General features: G+C 43.4%; 1 protein-coding gene across 2 annotated transcripts in view; it reads right to left on the bottom strand.

The window, feature by feature from the left end:
* Nucleotides 1–1,454: 1,454 nt before the first annotated feature.
* Nucleotides 1,455–14,268, bottom strand: part of C8B (complement C8 beta chain) — a 37,993-nt gene continuing 25,179 nt past the window's right edge. For both annotated transcript variants that reach the window (XM_045547923.1, XM_045547922.1), the window contains 4 exons: nt 13,028–13,191; nt 5,907–6,060; nt 4,044–4,112; nt 1,455–1,824 (listed from right to left, as the gene is read on the bottom strand). In XM_045547923.1, the coding sequence (XP_045403879.1) occupies nt 1,673–1,824; nt 4,044–4,112; nt 5,907–6,060; nt 13,028–13,191 (539 nt within the window). In that variant the 3' untranslated portion in view covers nt 1,455–1,672. The remainder of the gene's footprint in view (nt 1,825–4,043; nt 4,113–5,906; nt 6,061–13,027; nt 13,192–14,268) is intronic.

Raw genomic sequence — 14,268 nt, 5'->3', positions numbered from 1 at the left:
AGCAGACTGCAAAGCAATAATATTAAGCCAAACAAGGGCTCAGACCTGTCAGCTCAGTTGTAGGGGACACAGGATGCAGGAAAGCAGGCAGAATTGCCATGCTTGCTGCAGGAACCCCAAGCAGTGGAAATGCAGCTCCTTCCGAGGGTTGTTCTATTTTAAGTCCACATAGCTGGTTAGGCCAGATTCCTGGGTGGCAGTAACCAAAGCTTTGGGGTCATGTGTTAAGGTCTCAGGCCACAGCACTGAACTCAGCAGTGAACTTGAAGCAGATGATGTGGCAGAAAACAAGTGGGTTGAAAATGAACAGGATGAACCAATGCAACTTTAACCAAGTGCTTTATTTTCCCCACCAATTTTATTTCAGCACATTTACCTAACCTACTTTAATCAGACAGGACATGTTCAAGGGCAAATAAAACCTTAAGGGATATTTTAATATGAGGGAATGACTAAGAGAAATAAAGCTTAAATGTTATTTACTTGACAATCTAGAAAACTATTTTGGTTTTTGGTATCCTAAAGATCAATTGTCTTCTTATCCTCCTCATCAAGCCCACTCCCAAAATGGTATTTGCACAAAAGCATGAGTGAGCAAAGCAGAATGTACTGACAATTTCACAGGGGATGTAGGGCAGGGTTTACATTGCATATTGCCCCACAGTCATCAACTGGAATTTCTGCTTAACATGGTTCCTCTTCCGGCCACCATGGCCTTCTCCCCTTTATCTTTAACTTTCTCTCATTCAGGTAGAATCTTTTCTGGGCACCCACTCATGTCACTCCTTTATTAAGCACAACAATTCCGCTCCACCCCACAACTCCTGCTTCTGGCATGCACAAGCATGCCCTTCTGATGCTCAGTATCAAAGTGAGCTGAGGGACCAGGATCCAATCTTCTCAGAAGGGAACGGGTAGAGATTTGTCAACAACACACACCCATACTACTTTCTGCTGTGTTTTATTTTGTGAAAAATTATTTGTTAATCAGAGACTTATTTATTGAGAGGTAAGAGAGCATCATAGTTAAGAATTTAAAACTCTATAGTCTGAGTTTGCAGCCCAGCTCTGGCACTTTCCAACTGTGTAACTTTGGACAAGTTGCTTAACTATTCTAAGGCTCAGTTCCCCCAACTGTTTAGGGCTAATAACAGCATCCCATTGTCATGAGGATGGGATGAATTGAAACACTGAATCAGTGGCTGGCACATAGTAATCATCCAATAAACATTAACTGCCAGTAATTATTGACCAAGACTTTGTACTCGTCAAGGAAAGAACAACTTAATATCCATTCATTGATTCATTATTAGATAGCTACTATGTGCTAGTCACCGATAGATTGTGGAGCTACAATGTGAACAACTTCCGATACAATTCCTGGTTGGTAGTAAATACGAGTGAAATAAAATTGTAGAGTGAGCAAAGTGAGGATTACAAAGATGCTTAAGCCCTTAAGGAACCTATAATTTTTATTTAACTCACAATCCAAATCAATGTGCATTTTACAAACTCATATCTCTATTTTAAACAGCCTGAATGGCACTGCCCTTGCCCTTGGGAGAGCCCCAGGTGGGAGGTGGGGTGGGGCGATCTGGCCTGAGTTCTGGAGGGCTCAGAGCTCTCACTGTTGCATCCCACAGCAGTACCATCTGCTAGAAGCTCTCCCTTCCTAGCAGTTGAGCGTTTCTGAAGGAGGGCCTGAGCAGGGGCTGCCCCCATTCTGAGGAGGTGGATTGTTACATTGCCTTTGTCTTGTTTTCTGTCCTCTAGAGCACGAAGACCAGTTTGACCAGCAACTCCACTTCCCATCAATAGGAACATCTATAAGAAAGAAAGTCAACATTAATTAGCCCTTCCTATATCCTGGTGCCCTAGTTGGGTGCGGTGGGGTGGGGTGGTGTATATAAGCCAAAAGATTTTGGGAGTCTGAATCACTAATCTCCCTCTGCCAATCGATGTGGATTTTATAAACTAATATCTATATTTTAAAGAAGTATCCTTTCTGGCCACTGTACTTGCCAGGCTCCTGTCTACCACAGGGCCTTTGCACATGCTGTTCCCCTTGCCCAGAACACTCTTCCCCCCTGTACTCACCTGGTCAATTCTATTCACCCTTCAAATTTCAGTAGAAGTGTTATTTCCTTGGGGAAACTTCCTCTGACCTCTAAATCTCCATCAATCCCCTGTACTATAAGCTCTCAGAGCATTTTGCAGCAGTTGTTACAATTGAAACTTTAAATGCTTTTCCAGGACCGTCCAAATAATATTGACCTTCCCTTCTAAAGTACAATCTCCACAATGACAGGGGCGATATCTGATTTTCTCGCCCAGCACCAAGGCTGGCACATGGGAGGCCCTTGGCAAACGTGTTAAATGGATGAATAAATTAAGAAATAAATGGTTTCCAGCTTAGACACTTCCCAGCTATGTGATAATGGGTAATTTACTTCTTATCAATCTATAAAACAGGACCTATGTTATGTACTAGGAGCACTGTGTGTTTTAGATGAAGTGACAACAAACACTGGTGCTGTCTACTCCCTGATACCTGGCTTTCACCTGAGGAGTTTTTGGTTGTTGATGAGATTGGCAAGTGATCGATTACTTCCATCATGGTGTATTATGTGTCTGGCTTTGCCACTGACTCACAGTGTAATTATGGGTAAATTACTTAATATCTCTGGGCCTCCCCATTTGTAAAATGAGAGAGCTAGAGTGGGTGGTTCGCAAGGTCTCCTCCAACCTGCAGAAATCCTGTGGTTGTGCGATTGCACACTCACTGGGCAGGTCACTGCTTGGGGCCTGGTTGAGGTGCAGGGGAAGACAGAGGACAAACTTGAGCATTTTGCTGGGGAGGTAAGAGTGCAGCCAGGTATTACGATCAAAGCCTGTGTGGTCAGTCCCACTGGACATGCCCCTGGGTTCCTAACTTACCGTGTGACCACTGGGCAAGTTCATTTGGTACCTATTGAACCCTAGATTCTTCACTTACAAAATGGGAATACCAATAGTATCTACTTCTTGGGGCCACTGTAAGGATGAAAAGATTTAATATATGTAAAATACAAAGTAATGATATGCTCTAAACCTAAGTAATCAATGTTGATCTTGCTTTTACAATGTGTCAGGCATCCTTCTAAGTTCTTTATAGTCCTCATTACAAACCCAAGACACTCTGCGAGGCAGTTAATAAGATCATCTCCATCTTACAAATGTGGAAACTGAGGCATAAAAAGTCAAGTATCTTGCTCAAGGTCACAGTTATTAGATCATGGAGATGGAATTTGAATCTAAGCCAAGTCTGAGCACTCAGCAAGGTACCTAATACATAGTAAAGTGCCCAATAAATGTTGGTTGTTTTGATTGCCTGTGCCATTTCCATTTTTAAGAGTATCACCAAAAGGTCACAGAAAAAAATAAAAGTGAGAGAGGTGTGAAAGGTTGGCAACTCTTAAATAATAAACTTGCCAAAGGAGTTGAGAATGGGAAGAGATCTTAATGATGGCCTAGTCTTTCATTTGCTAATTCAACATATGTCACTGAGCAACAACTGTGCCTGGCCATGGAGACACAGGTAAATGGAACATGATCCCTGCTCACAGACACAGGGAAGACAGATACGCACACGAACCAAAACACGACGTGCAAAGAGCTATGATAGATTTATGTTCAAAGTCCTGGGGGGTCCCATGGAAGAAACTAATTCTACTTGGGGAATTAGAAGAATTTTTACAGAGGAAGGGCATCTATGCTAGAATTTGAGGGCTAAATGGGAGCGTGGTAGGAGTAGAAAAAGAGGGTAAGTGTCTCAGAACAATTCAAAGAGATGGCTTGCAAATGCCATGCATTGGTAGTCGTGTAACATGAAGCATTCTCAGTTAAGAAAATAATGAAATATATGATCAGAAGCCAGAATGGATCTCAATTTTCATAGTGTCCAGCCCTCTACTCCACACCCCCGCCTTGCTCTTGTTCTTGTGAATTATTCTTTGGACTTGCCCAGAGTTTGCTTTTCCAACCAACTCTCAAAGACTCCTTACTTTTCTGATCAGTGATCTCACAGGCTGGGCCTTGGAATCCAAAAGGACAGATGCAGTCACAGTGTGATTCTGAGAAGACAAGAGAAAGTGTGAACTACTCCAGGTAGAGCAGAGAACTCCTGGAGCTCAGCCCTCTGCATCACTGCATTTCCAGCAGGTTCCATCAGAGTATATACTTAGTCGAACAGTTTGCAATAAGCAGGTTCAGTGCCAAGAATACCTCCTCCTTTCTTGAGGGTCCTTTGTCATGAAGGGGTATTTGTTCCCATCCCAGGGAATTACATGGACTTGTTGAGGACAGTCACTCCTTACCTGACATTTGACCTATACTTATAAGCTTTCAGGGTCAGAAGCTACACTGGCAGTCACAGAGGCAAATCATCACTGATACTCAGCTTCATCACAAGTAATTGTCTAGCCTCTGCTTGGGTACCTCTAGCATCTCGGTCCCCAAATCCTGGTTCACAGCCTGTTACAAACTGGGCCACACAGCAGGAGGTGAGTGGCTGTCAAGCAAGCAAAGCTTCATTTGTATTTACAGCCACTCCCTATCACTTGCATCACCACCTGAGTTCTGCCTCCTGTCAGACCAGCGGTGGCATTAGGTTCTCATAGTAGCACGAACCCTACTGTAAACTGTGCATGTGAGGGATCTAGGTTGCATGTTCTTGACGAGAATCTAATGCCTGCCCCCCGCCCCGCCCTCCAGTCCATAGAAAAATTGTCTTCCATGAAACTGGTCCCTGAAGCCAAAAAGATTGGGAACTGCTACTCTAGGATGGGGAACTCATTACCCTTAGCTATCTCATCCTACCTGTGGCCAGTTCTGACCCTTTGGAAGTCAGGCCTTGTATTAATTTGTAATCTGTCATGGCCCCTTCTCATCTGGATCACACAGAATTTCTTTACAGGACTGTCCTTCACAGGTCAGGCCCTGCAAGCATCCCAGCCTGTGGCTCCATATTCTCCCTCACCTCCACCTTACAGCCTCAATTGGGGCCCAGCTTCTAGGTCCAAATTTCACACAAGGCAAGGGGGATTTCAGCAACCCTAGATCAAAACCTTGAGCTGATGAGCTCATCCCACTTGCTGTGGAGCTGACCCTCACACAGGGGTCCTTGTGCTGACGGCAGAACTCCCAGGCCTTACACTGTCACTTATGTCTGCTTTGAGCATATGCATCCTGTCCAAGACGCCAGAGGCAGCTCCTTCAATCCCAGCCTGGCAACGGGAACCCTTCTGTCCAAGAATACACTTTCTCTGTCCCCTCTGTTGAGCTTGCTCCATCCACACGGACTCTGCCCTGATTGCAGCTGGCTCCCTGGCTGGCCTTGCTGTAACCAGCTGCTCCTGCTGCCCTGTTTTGAGTGCAGACTAGACTCTTCTTCAGAGTCTTGCTAGCCTATCACAATAAGAGCACAGGATCCCTGGACCCCACCCTTCCCAGATTGCCCTGACCACTGCAGTGACTCCAGATATGACCGTTGAAGTTAACAATCGAGTTCTAGTGGCCCATCCTTGCTGCCACCTTCAAATCTCCTCACCACATATTAATCAGGACATGCACAAAGGGTTTTCCTGCTCAGCCCAGGCCCCCTTCTTTCACCAGTAGAGATTTCCTGAGTCTGTTCCCACTCCTTATTGTAGACCACATGGTCTCGGCCTGTAACTGCCTTCAGCCTAATGCTGCTGTCACCCACTGTGACCCTTGGGGCTAAAAGTAGGTATCCTAACAGCCAGAGCAGTACCTCCTAGTGCCTACATTCTGACTTCTTGGGAAATAGAAGCAGGCAAACAGCTGGGCTTGGAGCCTCCTCCAGATTATAGCTTCCACAAGGGACACCAGCTGCCTGAAAGTGGTACCTTTCAGCACAGGGACTCCATTCCCTTGGCACGGAGCACAGTGGCAGGAGCTGACTTCCTTCTGGAACTCCTCCAGGGCCTGTTTCATGTTCTGCTTCACTGTGCTAGAAAAGGCAAAATCTGTGGCTGTCACTAGTTCATACAGAGGCTCCACCTGGAAGGGGAAAAAAAGGCATTTATTTCGAGAGAAAACAGTCATCAAACAAAAGCGTAAAGCAAAGCGACACAGGAATGGGCGGGGCGCCAATGCAGGGAGACCACAGGCGGGTGCATTTGGAGCTGGATGGACAGAAGCTGCAGCACATAGATGGGAGCTCCATCCTCTCTGCCTCCCCCACCCAATACACATAAATTAGCTCATTCAAGTTCAGGTCAACAAACACGTCCTGAATACCTACTAAGTGCTAGGCATTAAGCATAACTAATGAGGAAGATAAAATCCCTCCTCTCCAGGAACTCAGAATCTAGGGAGAGAGACAAACACACCAACAAGGGATTACAACATGGTGGATACAGGCAACAGCAGAACCTGGTAGAAAGAAGCAGGAGGGAGGTAGAAAAGAGTGGATGGTTCGTTTATCTTTGGTGAGACAGAGATGATTTTCCAGCAGCTCTTTGAAAATATTATAGGAGTACTGTTCTAACGTCACTACCTTCTCCAAACTCATCAAAATCACTCATACCATGCAAGGGCCACCATCAGGAAGCCTTGCCGGAGCTCTGAAGCTCAGAGAACACCTTCCCTCTGTTAAGCATTCCAGATACTGCCTGCACTGCTCATCAGGTACAAATTCTATGTTTTTGACTGCTCCTTTATGGTCATTAACTTTTTCTTCCTTTTTCTTTTCTTTTCTTTTCTTTCTTTTTTTTTTTTTATGTGCAGAGGTCCCTTGTTTCCTTCTTTGATTAGATTGTAAGCGCCTGGACATCAGGGCAATGTCTCAGCCCTGTGTGTTCAGGGTGCAGCCCTGGCTGAGTGAGTAAAGTGGCTGGATGGACGTAGGAGGGTGGGAGTCCTCAACAGGGCAATGGTAGCAGACACGAAGGAGAGGGGATGGCTATGAGAAACACAGAAGAAGAAACAGTCGATGCTTGTCACTCAGTGGGCAGGGCAGTGTTTGAGAGGAAGAAGTCACAGATGGATGTGGCGATGCTTGCGGGTTAGAAAAACAAGAGGCACAGGCCAAAGAGGTAGTTAAAAATGTTCAGCTTGGCCCAAGTATCAACTCCAGGGCCAGTTTCCTCTCCGGATTTTGTTGGTGATCCAGCCCTAATCCAGTCCTGGAGAGTTTAGGGTCTGTCTAAATGCAGGCAATCATGTTAATAGAAGCCTCCAGTGGGGAGAAAATTGCTTCCATTTCTTAATGCATCTGACGCTGACCTTCGCTCCAGTGGGCAAAGCAAGGCTCCTGGTGGTCCCATTGTCTCACCGTTTTGTGGTCAATGAATTGATCCAAGGGCTGTTTGCAGAACCGTCCAGCCTGCGGGCCACATGTGGGGAGGGGAGTTGGGAGGTGGGGAAAGGGGTAGCTTGCTTCACACTAGTGCAGAGCCCCTCCACCTACCTGCTTTTGCTCCTGGGCACCTTGCAAGGCTGCCGTTAACCACCAAAGCATTTTCCTACCTGCACTGACTTTTGCTTCAGGAGACAGAGCAAATCAGTAGCCAAACTGGAATAAACCTTCCACATATGCTGTGTTCCAGGAGCTGTGCGGAGGTCCACAAGTATGATCCCACTTGATCCTCGCAAAGTACCAAATTATTAACCCCATTTACAGGTGAGGTGAAATCAAGGTCACACAATGCCATAAAATAGCATTACCAGGATTCTAATCCGAAGCCTGTATTTTTCTTTCTAGTTCATGATGATTAATTGATAAAAATGGCTTGATTATTCTCATTTACAATGTCTATCCCAGGGTTCTCCAAATGTCGCAGGCTGAGGTTTGCCTTGGAATTTCCAGTAACTTCTCAGGACTCCACAGTTCCCTTTTTAACTTAATGTAGCACATTTGTCCGTTCTTGGGTTTGCTGCTCCCTTTTTCCTGTCTTTCTTCTTTCCCCCCCCATCTTCCTCCCTTCTTCCCTTTTTTCCTCCTTTCCTCTTCCTCTTTCTTTCCCTTCTCTCCCCCAAATACACAATCCTGACCACTCACATTGATCACTGCATCCTTAGCACACCTGCCCTTGTGAAAATTTCTTTATCATACAGATGGTGGGCACCATCTATTAAACACCATGCAAGTCTCTGTAGAGGACCTTGGAGTTCTTAGTAACCACAAATAATTATTCCCATAGCTAGCATTTATTAGACGTTGAACTAAACACTTTACACACATTATCTAACAATCTTCACAACAATCTTATGAGTTAGGTAGTCTTCTGTGTCCTCATCAGTACACACGAAAAAGCTGCGGCACAGACAGTGAAGTGGACTGACAAAAGTCACACAACTAGCAAGCGGTGGGAAAGGCTTTGAACTGTTAACACTGCGGTCTATCTCCTTTCAGTGTATATTTTTGGATAGGGAGATGGATGGATAGGTAGATATTTACACCAAATTGGTGGCATAAGTGCAGTTTTATCTCTCACTTTGTCACTTAACATCATAACATGAGCGTTTTCCCATATGATTCAATAGACTTTGATAAAATGATTTTTCACAGCTTCAGAGTCTCTCGCTGTATGGATCAACCACAACACATTCAACTCTTCTCCTGTTATTGAGCCTTCAGAATGTTTCCTTTTTTTTTTTTTTTGAGACAGAGTCTCGCTCTGTTGCCTGGGCTAGAGTGAATGCCGTGGCGTCAGCCTAGCTCACAGCAACCTCCAACTCCTGGGCTCAAGTGATCCTACTGCCTCAGCCTCCCGGGTAGCTGGGACTACAGGCATGCACCACCATGCCCTGCTAATTTTTCTACATATTATTTTAGCTGTCCATATAATTTCTTTCTATTTTTTAGTAGAGACGGGGTCTCGCATTTGCTCAGGCTGGTCTCGAACTCCTGAACTCAAACAATCCACTCGCCTCGGCCTCCCAGAGTGCTAGGATTAAAGGTGTGAGCCACCGCGCCTGGCCTGTTTTCCTTTTTTCTTTTCCCTTTTGCTACCATAAATAACAAAATGAGACATGTTTTTACACATATATCTTTACCAACTTTTCAAATGATTCCTTTAGTAGATTCTTGCATTTGGGATTATTGGATGAAAAGCAACAACCATTTTTAATGTTTTGGATATCTCTACTTAGATTCTTTTCCCAAAGAGTTGTATCAAATTATATTCCCATTTTATTTTACAAAAGTGCCCATCTCATCACTCTCAATGGTATTGAGTATTATAGATTTTTAATTATTGTCAATTTGATAGGTAGAAAATAATACGCAGTGTTACTTTAGTTTTCATTTTTTATTATTAGAGAAGTTAAAAATTTTGCATATTTATTAGCCAACTGAGAGGTGTCCATTTCCTTTGAAATGTTTCTTTCTTAGGAATGGTATCATTCCTCACATGTAAAGGATCTTATCTGCAGCAAAATTAGTTTTTTGCTGTGTTATCTACCATTTAGTTATATTCACGGATTCCTTATTTGAAATTCATAATTTCTGAGGATGGGATGTATCAGTCCAAATCCAACATTGTCTTTCCAGGCGCTTGTTATGACAGTATTTGTACTTTAAACCTTCTCTTGGCTGGAGTAATTTGCCTTTAGAAAATCTTCGAGTAATTTGCTTTTGGAAAGGTGTGATGGTCATTATCACTGCTTACCAAATATTTCAGCTTCTTTTCCTTCTGTAGCACATGGTAGGGCTACAATTCCTGCCCTCCTTGAAGGCAGATTTGCAAGGTGACTTGTTGAAAATAGTGAAAAGGTAAGCACAAGAGAGTGTCACTTCCAGGTTGAAGATTTCAGGGCAGAGCGAGATGACTCTTTTATCACTGCTGTGGTGTCATATGGGAGCATATGACAAGATAAGGCCCTTATCACCTGGATCCCTGGGTCACCACATTGAACAAAAAGCCTCCTCACCAACACACTTTGGATCTGTTGTGTGATTGAGAAATACAGTTTTCTTGTACTAAGCCACTGAAATTTGGGGGTTGTTTCTCTGAAGCATGACCTCTGCATGAGCACCATTCACTACCTTATTTTTTTCCTTCCACTCTGGGAAAAGCCTATTATTCATATTAATACAATAGCGTCCCCATCAGTGTGGGTCCCAGATCACAATCTAGCTGCCCTGACCAGTGTAGAAATGTACACAGATGATAGACTTTGTGACTAGGATTACCAGCTAAATACAGTACACTCAGTTCTATTATATTTTAATATCAGATAAACAACAAATAATTTTTAGTATAAATATGTCCCATGCAATATTCAGGAGATGCTTACAGTAAAAAACAATTCCTTATGTATGTGAAATTCAAATTTAACTGGACATGTTGTATTTCATTTGCTAAATCTGGCAACCCTTTTTTGTGACTCCTTTAATATTTCAAAATGTCTTTGAAATTCTTTACCCATTAATGACCATTTCACTGGGCCACAAGTTTTTCCTTCAAGACCTTATAGTTGTTGCTCCATTATCTTTAAGCATTTCATGTTGCAAAGAATTCTAAGACTGGCTTGACTTTTAATCCTATAGGATATATTTGTTCCTAAAAATGAAAGATTTACCCAGGATATATTTCAGTATTGTTTTGTTTTCAGCACTTTTTCCCTAGTTTTCAATGAGCTGTTCATTTTGTATTATCAGCTCAGGGACGTTGCACTTATTATGTGCTTGATTAATGTGTCTTCACGTTTAATCTTTCCTTTCATGGGAGGAAGTCTCTGCACTGTGGATTTCTACTTCTGTACTTTCTGTCCATCATACTTCTTTCCTGTCATTGTTTTAATCTCTTTGTCTTTTGCTTCTGCATTATAAGAACATTTTTATAGCACCTTCCACATCACTGACTCAATTTTCTGCAGTGTCAATTCTGTTCTTTATAGTTTCCAACATAGGTTTTGATTCTGCCATTGTGCTTTTGGATTCCTACATTCAGCCACTTCCCTTTTCATCTGATTCATGTATAAACACCTCAGCTTCTATTTTTTTATTTCATAAAGTCCTCCTTTTCTTTAAGCTCGTAATAATCACAAAGTAAATGCATTCTAAAATTTACTTCTACTTTTCTATTTTTCAGACATATACTCACTTTCTACTACTTGAATGTAATTCCAATCTTTTGTGTTTAAAATCTCTTTATATGCACATTGCTGTCTCCTAAGTCTTCTTGGAACAAAGAACCACCTCTCTATGTCTGAAATTTACCACTAGACATTGCGAATGGGTTCCTCCATGGTCTCTTGCTATGTTACCTGGCTTCTATAGCAATCATTTTTCAGATCTTGATCTTGAAGACTGGTTTATGTAATCAAGCCTTGGCTGAAACTCATGCATCTAGGAATTACTCATCTAGTGAGCTCTGCTGTCCTGAAGTCAGTTGCCACTCCAGCTACCTGGTAAGTTGGGTTTGCAGAGAAGAATGATTCTGACATAATGCGAAGCCATCTGCAGTTTTCTCTTGCCAGAAAAGAGTGCATGTGAGAGTGGGATGCCCAGAGTATATGTACAGGTACAGACGTATGTAACCACCTTTACCATTCTTGCCTCTGCCACAATCTTCCCGAGAACATCTCTGATTCTCTAACACATCTCACATCACAGCACCTGCTTGGCACTTGACATTTCCTGTGCCCAGGCAGACACATTAACCTCTCTGAGTACCAAGGCATTCTGTTGGTTCTCAGTTTTTAAAAAAGATTCAGATAAGATATCTCAGGAGAAAGTAAAGACCAGGAATATATTTTCCCCTGAACTCTCTGTCCTTTCCCATGACCATCTGTGATGCTGACTAGTGTCACCATGGCATCAGCCAATCCCAGATTTTTCTAGAACTGCCTGCAACTTGGCTGATTTTATCCCTCTCATGCTTGCCAGCAACCATACTCTAAGTGTCACTGCTGAATAAGTGCAGAAGAGAGGGTTTGAATGGCAGCTTTCTTGTTTTGCAGAAACTATGCATCTGACACACAAAGACACCAGGAAATTGCCAGGGCTGGGGATTGCAGAGTCTCTCATCAGAGCTCCAGCACCTCCACCTCCCACCTTGACTGCAAAGTTGAGTCTCTGGGGGTTGGACACTGGCCCATCAATGACTGCCCAGATACCGACAAGAAGGGGATGGTGCAAGACATGCTATGGGAACTGCACACAAGTCCCCACAGGCAAGGACCTACCACTGCTGATGTGTATGACAGTCCTGTTCTAACAAATGTCTGTTTAGTTTAACATTGTAAAACGCCTCTTGTTAGGGTGACAGGTGGTCAGGATCGTTATTTTCTATTCACCAAACCCACAGGGAAGTCTAGAGGGGAGGGAAAAAGTCAAAGTCTTCTGTTTAGACCTAACAGAGAATCTTGAGCAGCCACAGATGGATCCAACCTCTCTGACCCTTGATTTTTATCAGTCACAATATGGAGATAAGAATACTTAATTTGCAGACTGTTGTGAAGATTAGATGAAATGACATTTCTAAAGCCCACAGCAGAAGGTCATGAATATAGTAGGTGTTTAAGACATGTTAGCAATTGTCATGGTGTCTTATCCTGTCCTGTGAGATCGGCATGTGTGTATCTTACTATTCATCCTAGACTGTATTTTCTCATCCTTGTAACTTCCTCTGTTTTCTTCCTACCTTATTTTCTATAACATAGCAGAAACTTGGCAACTATTTGTTGATTGAATGCATGAATGTTTAAATGAACAGATAACAGAATGACCAATTCTTTGATGAAATGGAAAGAATATTAAGTTAAGAAGGCTAAAATTGGAAGCTGATCATTAATTTCCATTAGCAACTTGGGGGCCTAAGTGAGAGGGAATCAGGGATCTCTAGGTGGTGCTGAGCAGTGTGTTATAAACCGCCTATTCCATATATATTTTCTACTGTAGTGCATATGCCTCAATGCGAGGGCCTGCATCGTACTGATTGCTGAATTCTGTCCCCTGTAGGCCCTCAGAAACTGTTTTCTGAGCAGAGGAAGGGATGGGTAGAGAAGCTTCCTATACCTTAGCCTTGATGATGGCCGGGTTGTACTGCACTGCGTCTCCCCACTCCTGCATCAGTTCTGCCGTGGGCAGGTCCTTGTATGCCAGGGCAGTGATGTGCTCACTTGCCCCTCCTCGTACGAGGACGACCAGGTCCTCCACCATGGTGCTCCTCTTGTTTCTGTCTGGGATGGACATGGAGAGCTGGCATGTCATCAGAGGATCCACTTTTACACCCTGGACTTAGCTATAACCCAACCAACAATTTGGTTACCATGATTTTCACTGAGCTTGCCTGGGAGACATGGGTGGAAAAAACACACCCCTGCCCACGGACAGTCGTGGTGCCTGGGGGAAAAGGGGAGCCCATCCAACCATATATGACAAAAGTTGGGGGCAGGACAAGAAAAGAACATTTACCTTGAGCATCTATAAAGTGCCAGTCACTGGATGAATTTATAAAGATAGAGAGATGATAGATTAGATAGAGAGACAGATAAACAGATAACAGATAGGTAAATAGGTAAACAGGTAGGAAAGTAAGTAGATAGGTAGATAGATGATGGATAGGTAAATAGGTAGATAGATAATAGACTGGTAAATAGGTAGAAAGGTTTTAATATTTTCTTTTACCTGACAACTATATTATGAGCCAGGCATCATTAGCTCTATTTCACAAATGATGAAACTCATACCTGGAATTGTTAAGTCACTTTTCCAGGCCCAGACAGCTAGTGACTGATGGTGCTAAATTTTAAACAAGATCTGCCCATCTTCATAACCCCTGCTCCTTGGTCAAATAACTTTGCTCTCACCAAACTGGTTCCGTGGTGGAGCACAGGGAAGCTCACATGACAGAAACTGAGTTCACCCCTTGCCCTTACACCCTCACCAGGCATGAATCCAGCTCTGTCTTGTCTGGCCTTGCTGTCCTGGAAAAATCATTTATACATGGTGAGATTTATCTTTTCCTCTTCTATAAAGTGGGTCCTTTACATCCACATAAAGAACAAATGGGCCGGGCGCAGTGGCTCACGCCTGTAATCTTAGCACTCTGGGAGGCTGAGGTGGGAGGATCTCTTGAGCTCAGGAGTTTGAGACCAGCCTGAGCAAGAGTGAGACCCCATCTCTACGAAAAATAGAAATAAATTATATGGACAACTAAAAATATATAGAGAAAAATTTAGCCGGGTATGGTGGTGCATGCCTGTAGTCCCAGCTACTTGGGAGGCTGAGGCAGGAGGATTGCTTAAGCCCAGGAG

Source organism: Lemur catta, chromosome 3, assembly GCF_020740605.2.
Source record: "Lemur catta isolate mLemCat1 chromosome 3, mLemCat1.pri, whole genome shotgun sequence".
NCBI lineage: Eukaryota > Metazoa > Chordata > Mammalia > Primates > Lemuridae > Lemur > Lemur catta.
Note: the sequence above shows the minus strand (reverse complement) of the source record. Positions and strands in the feature narration are given on the sequence as shown.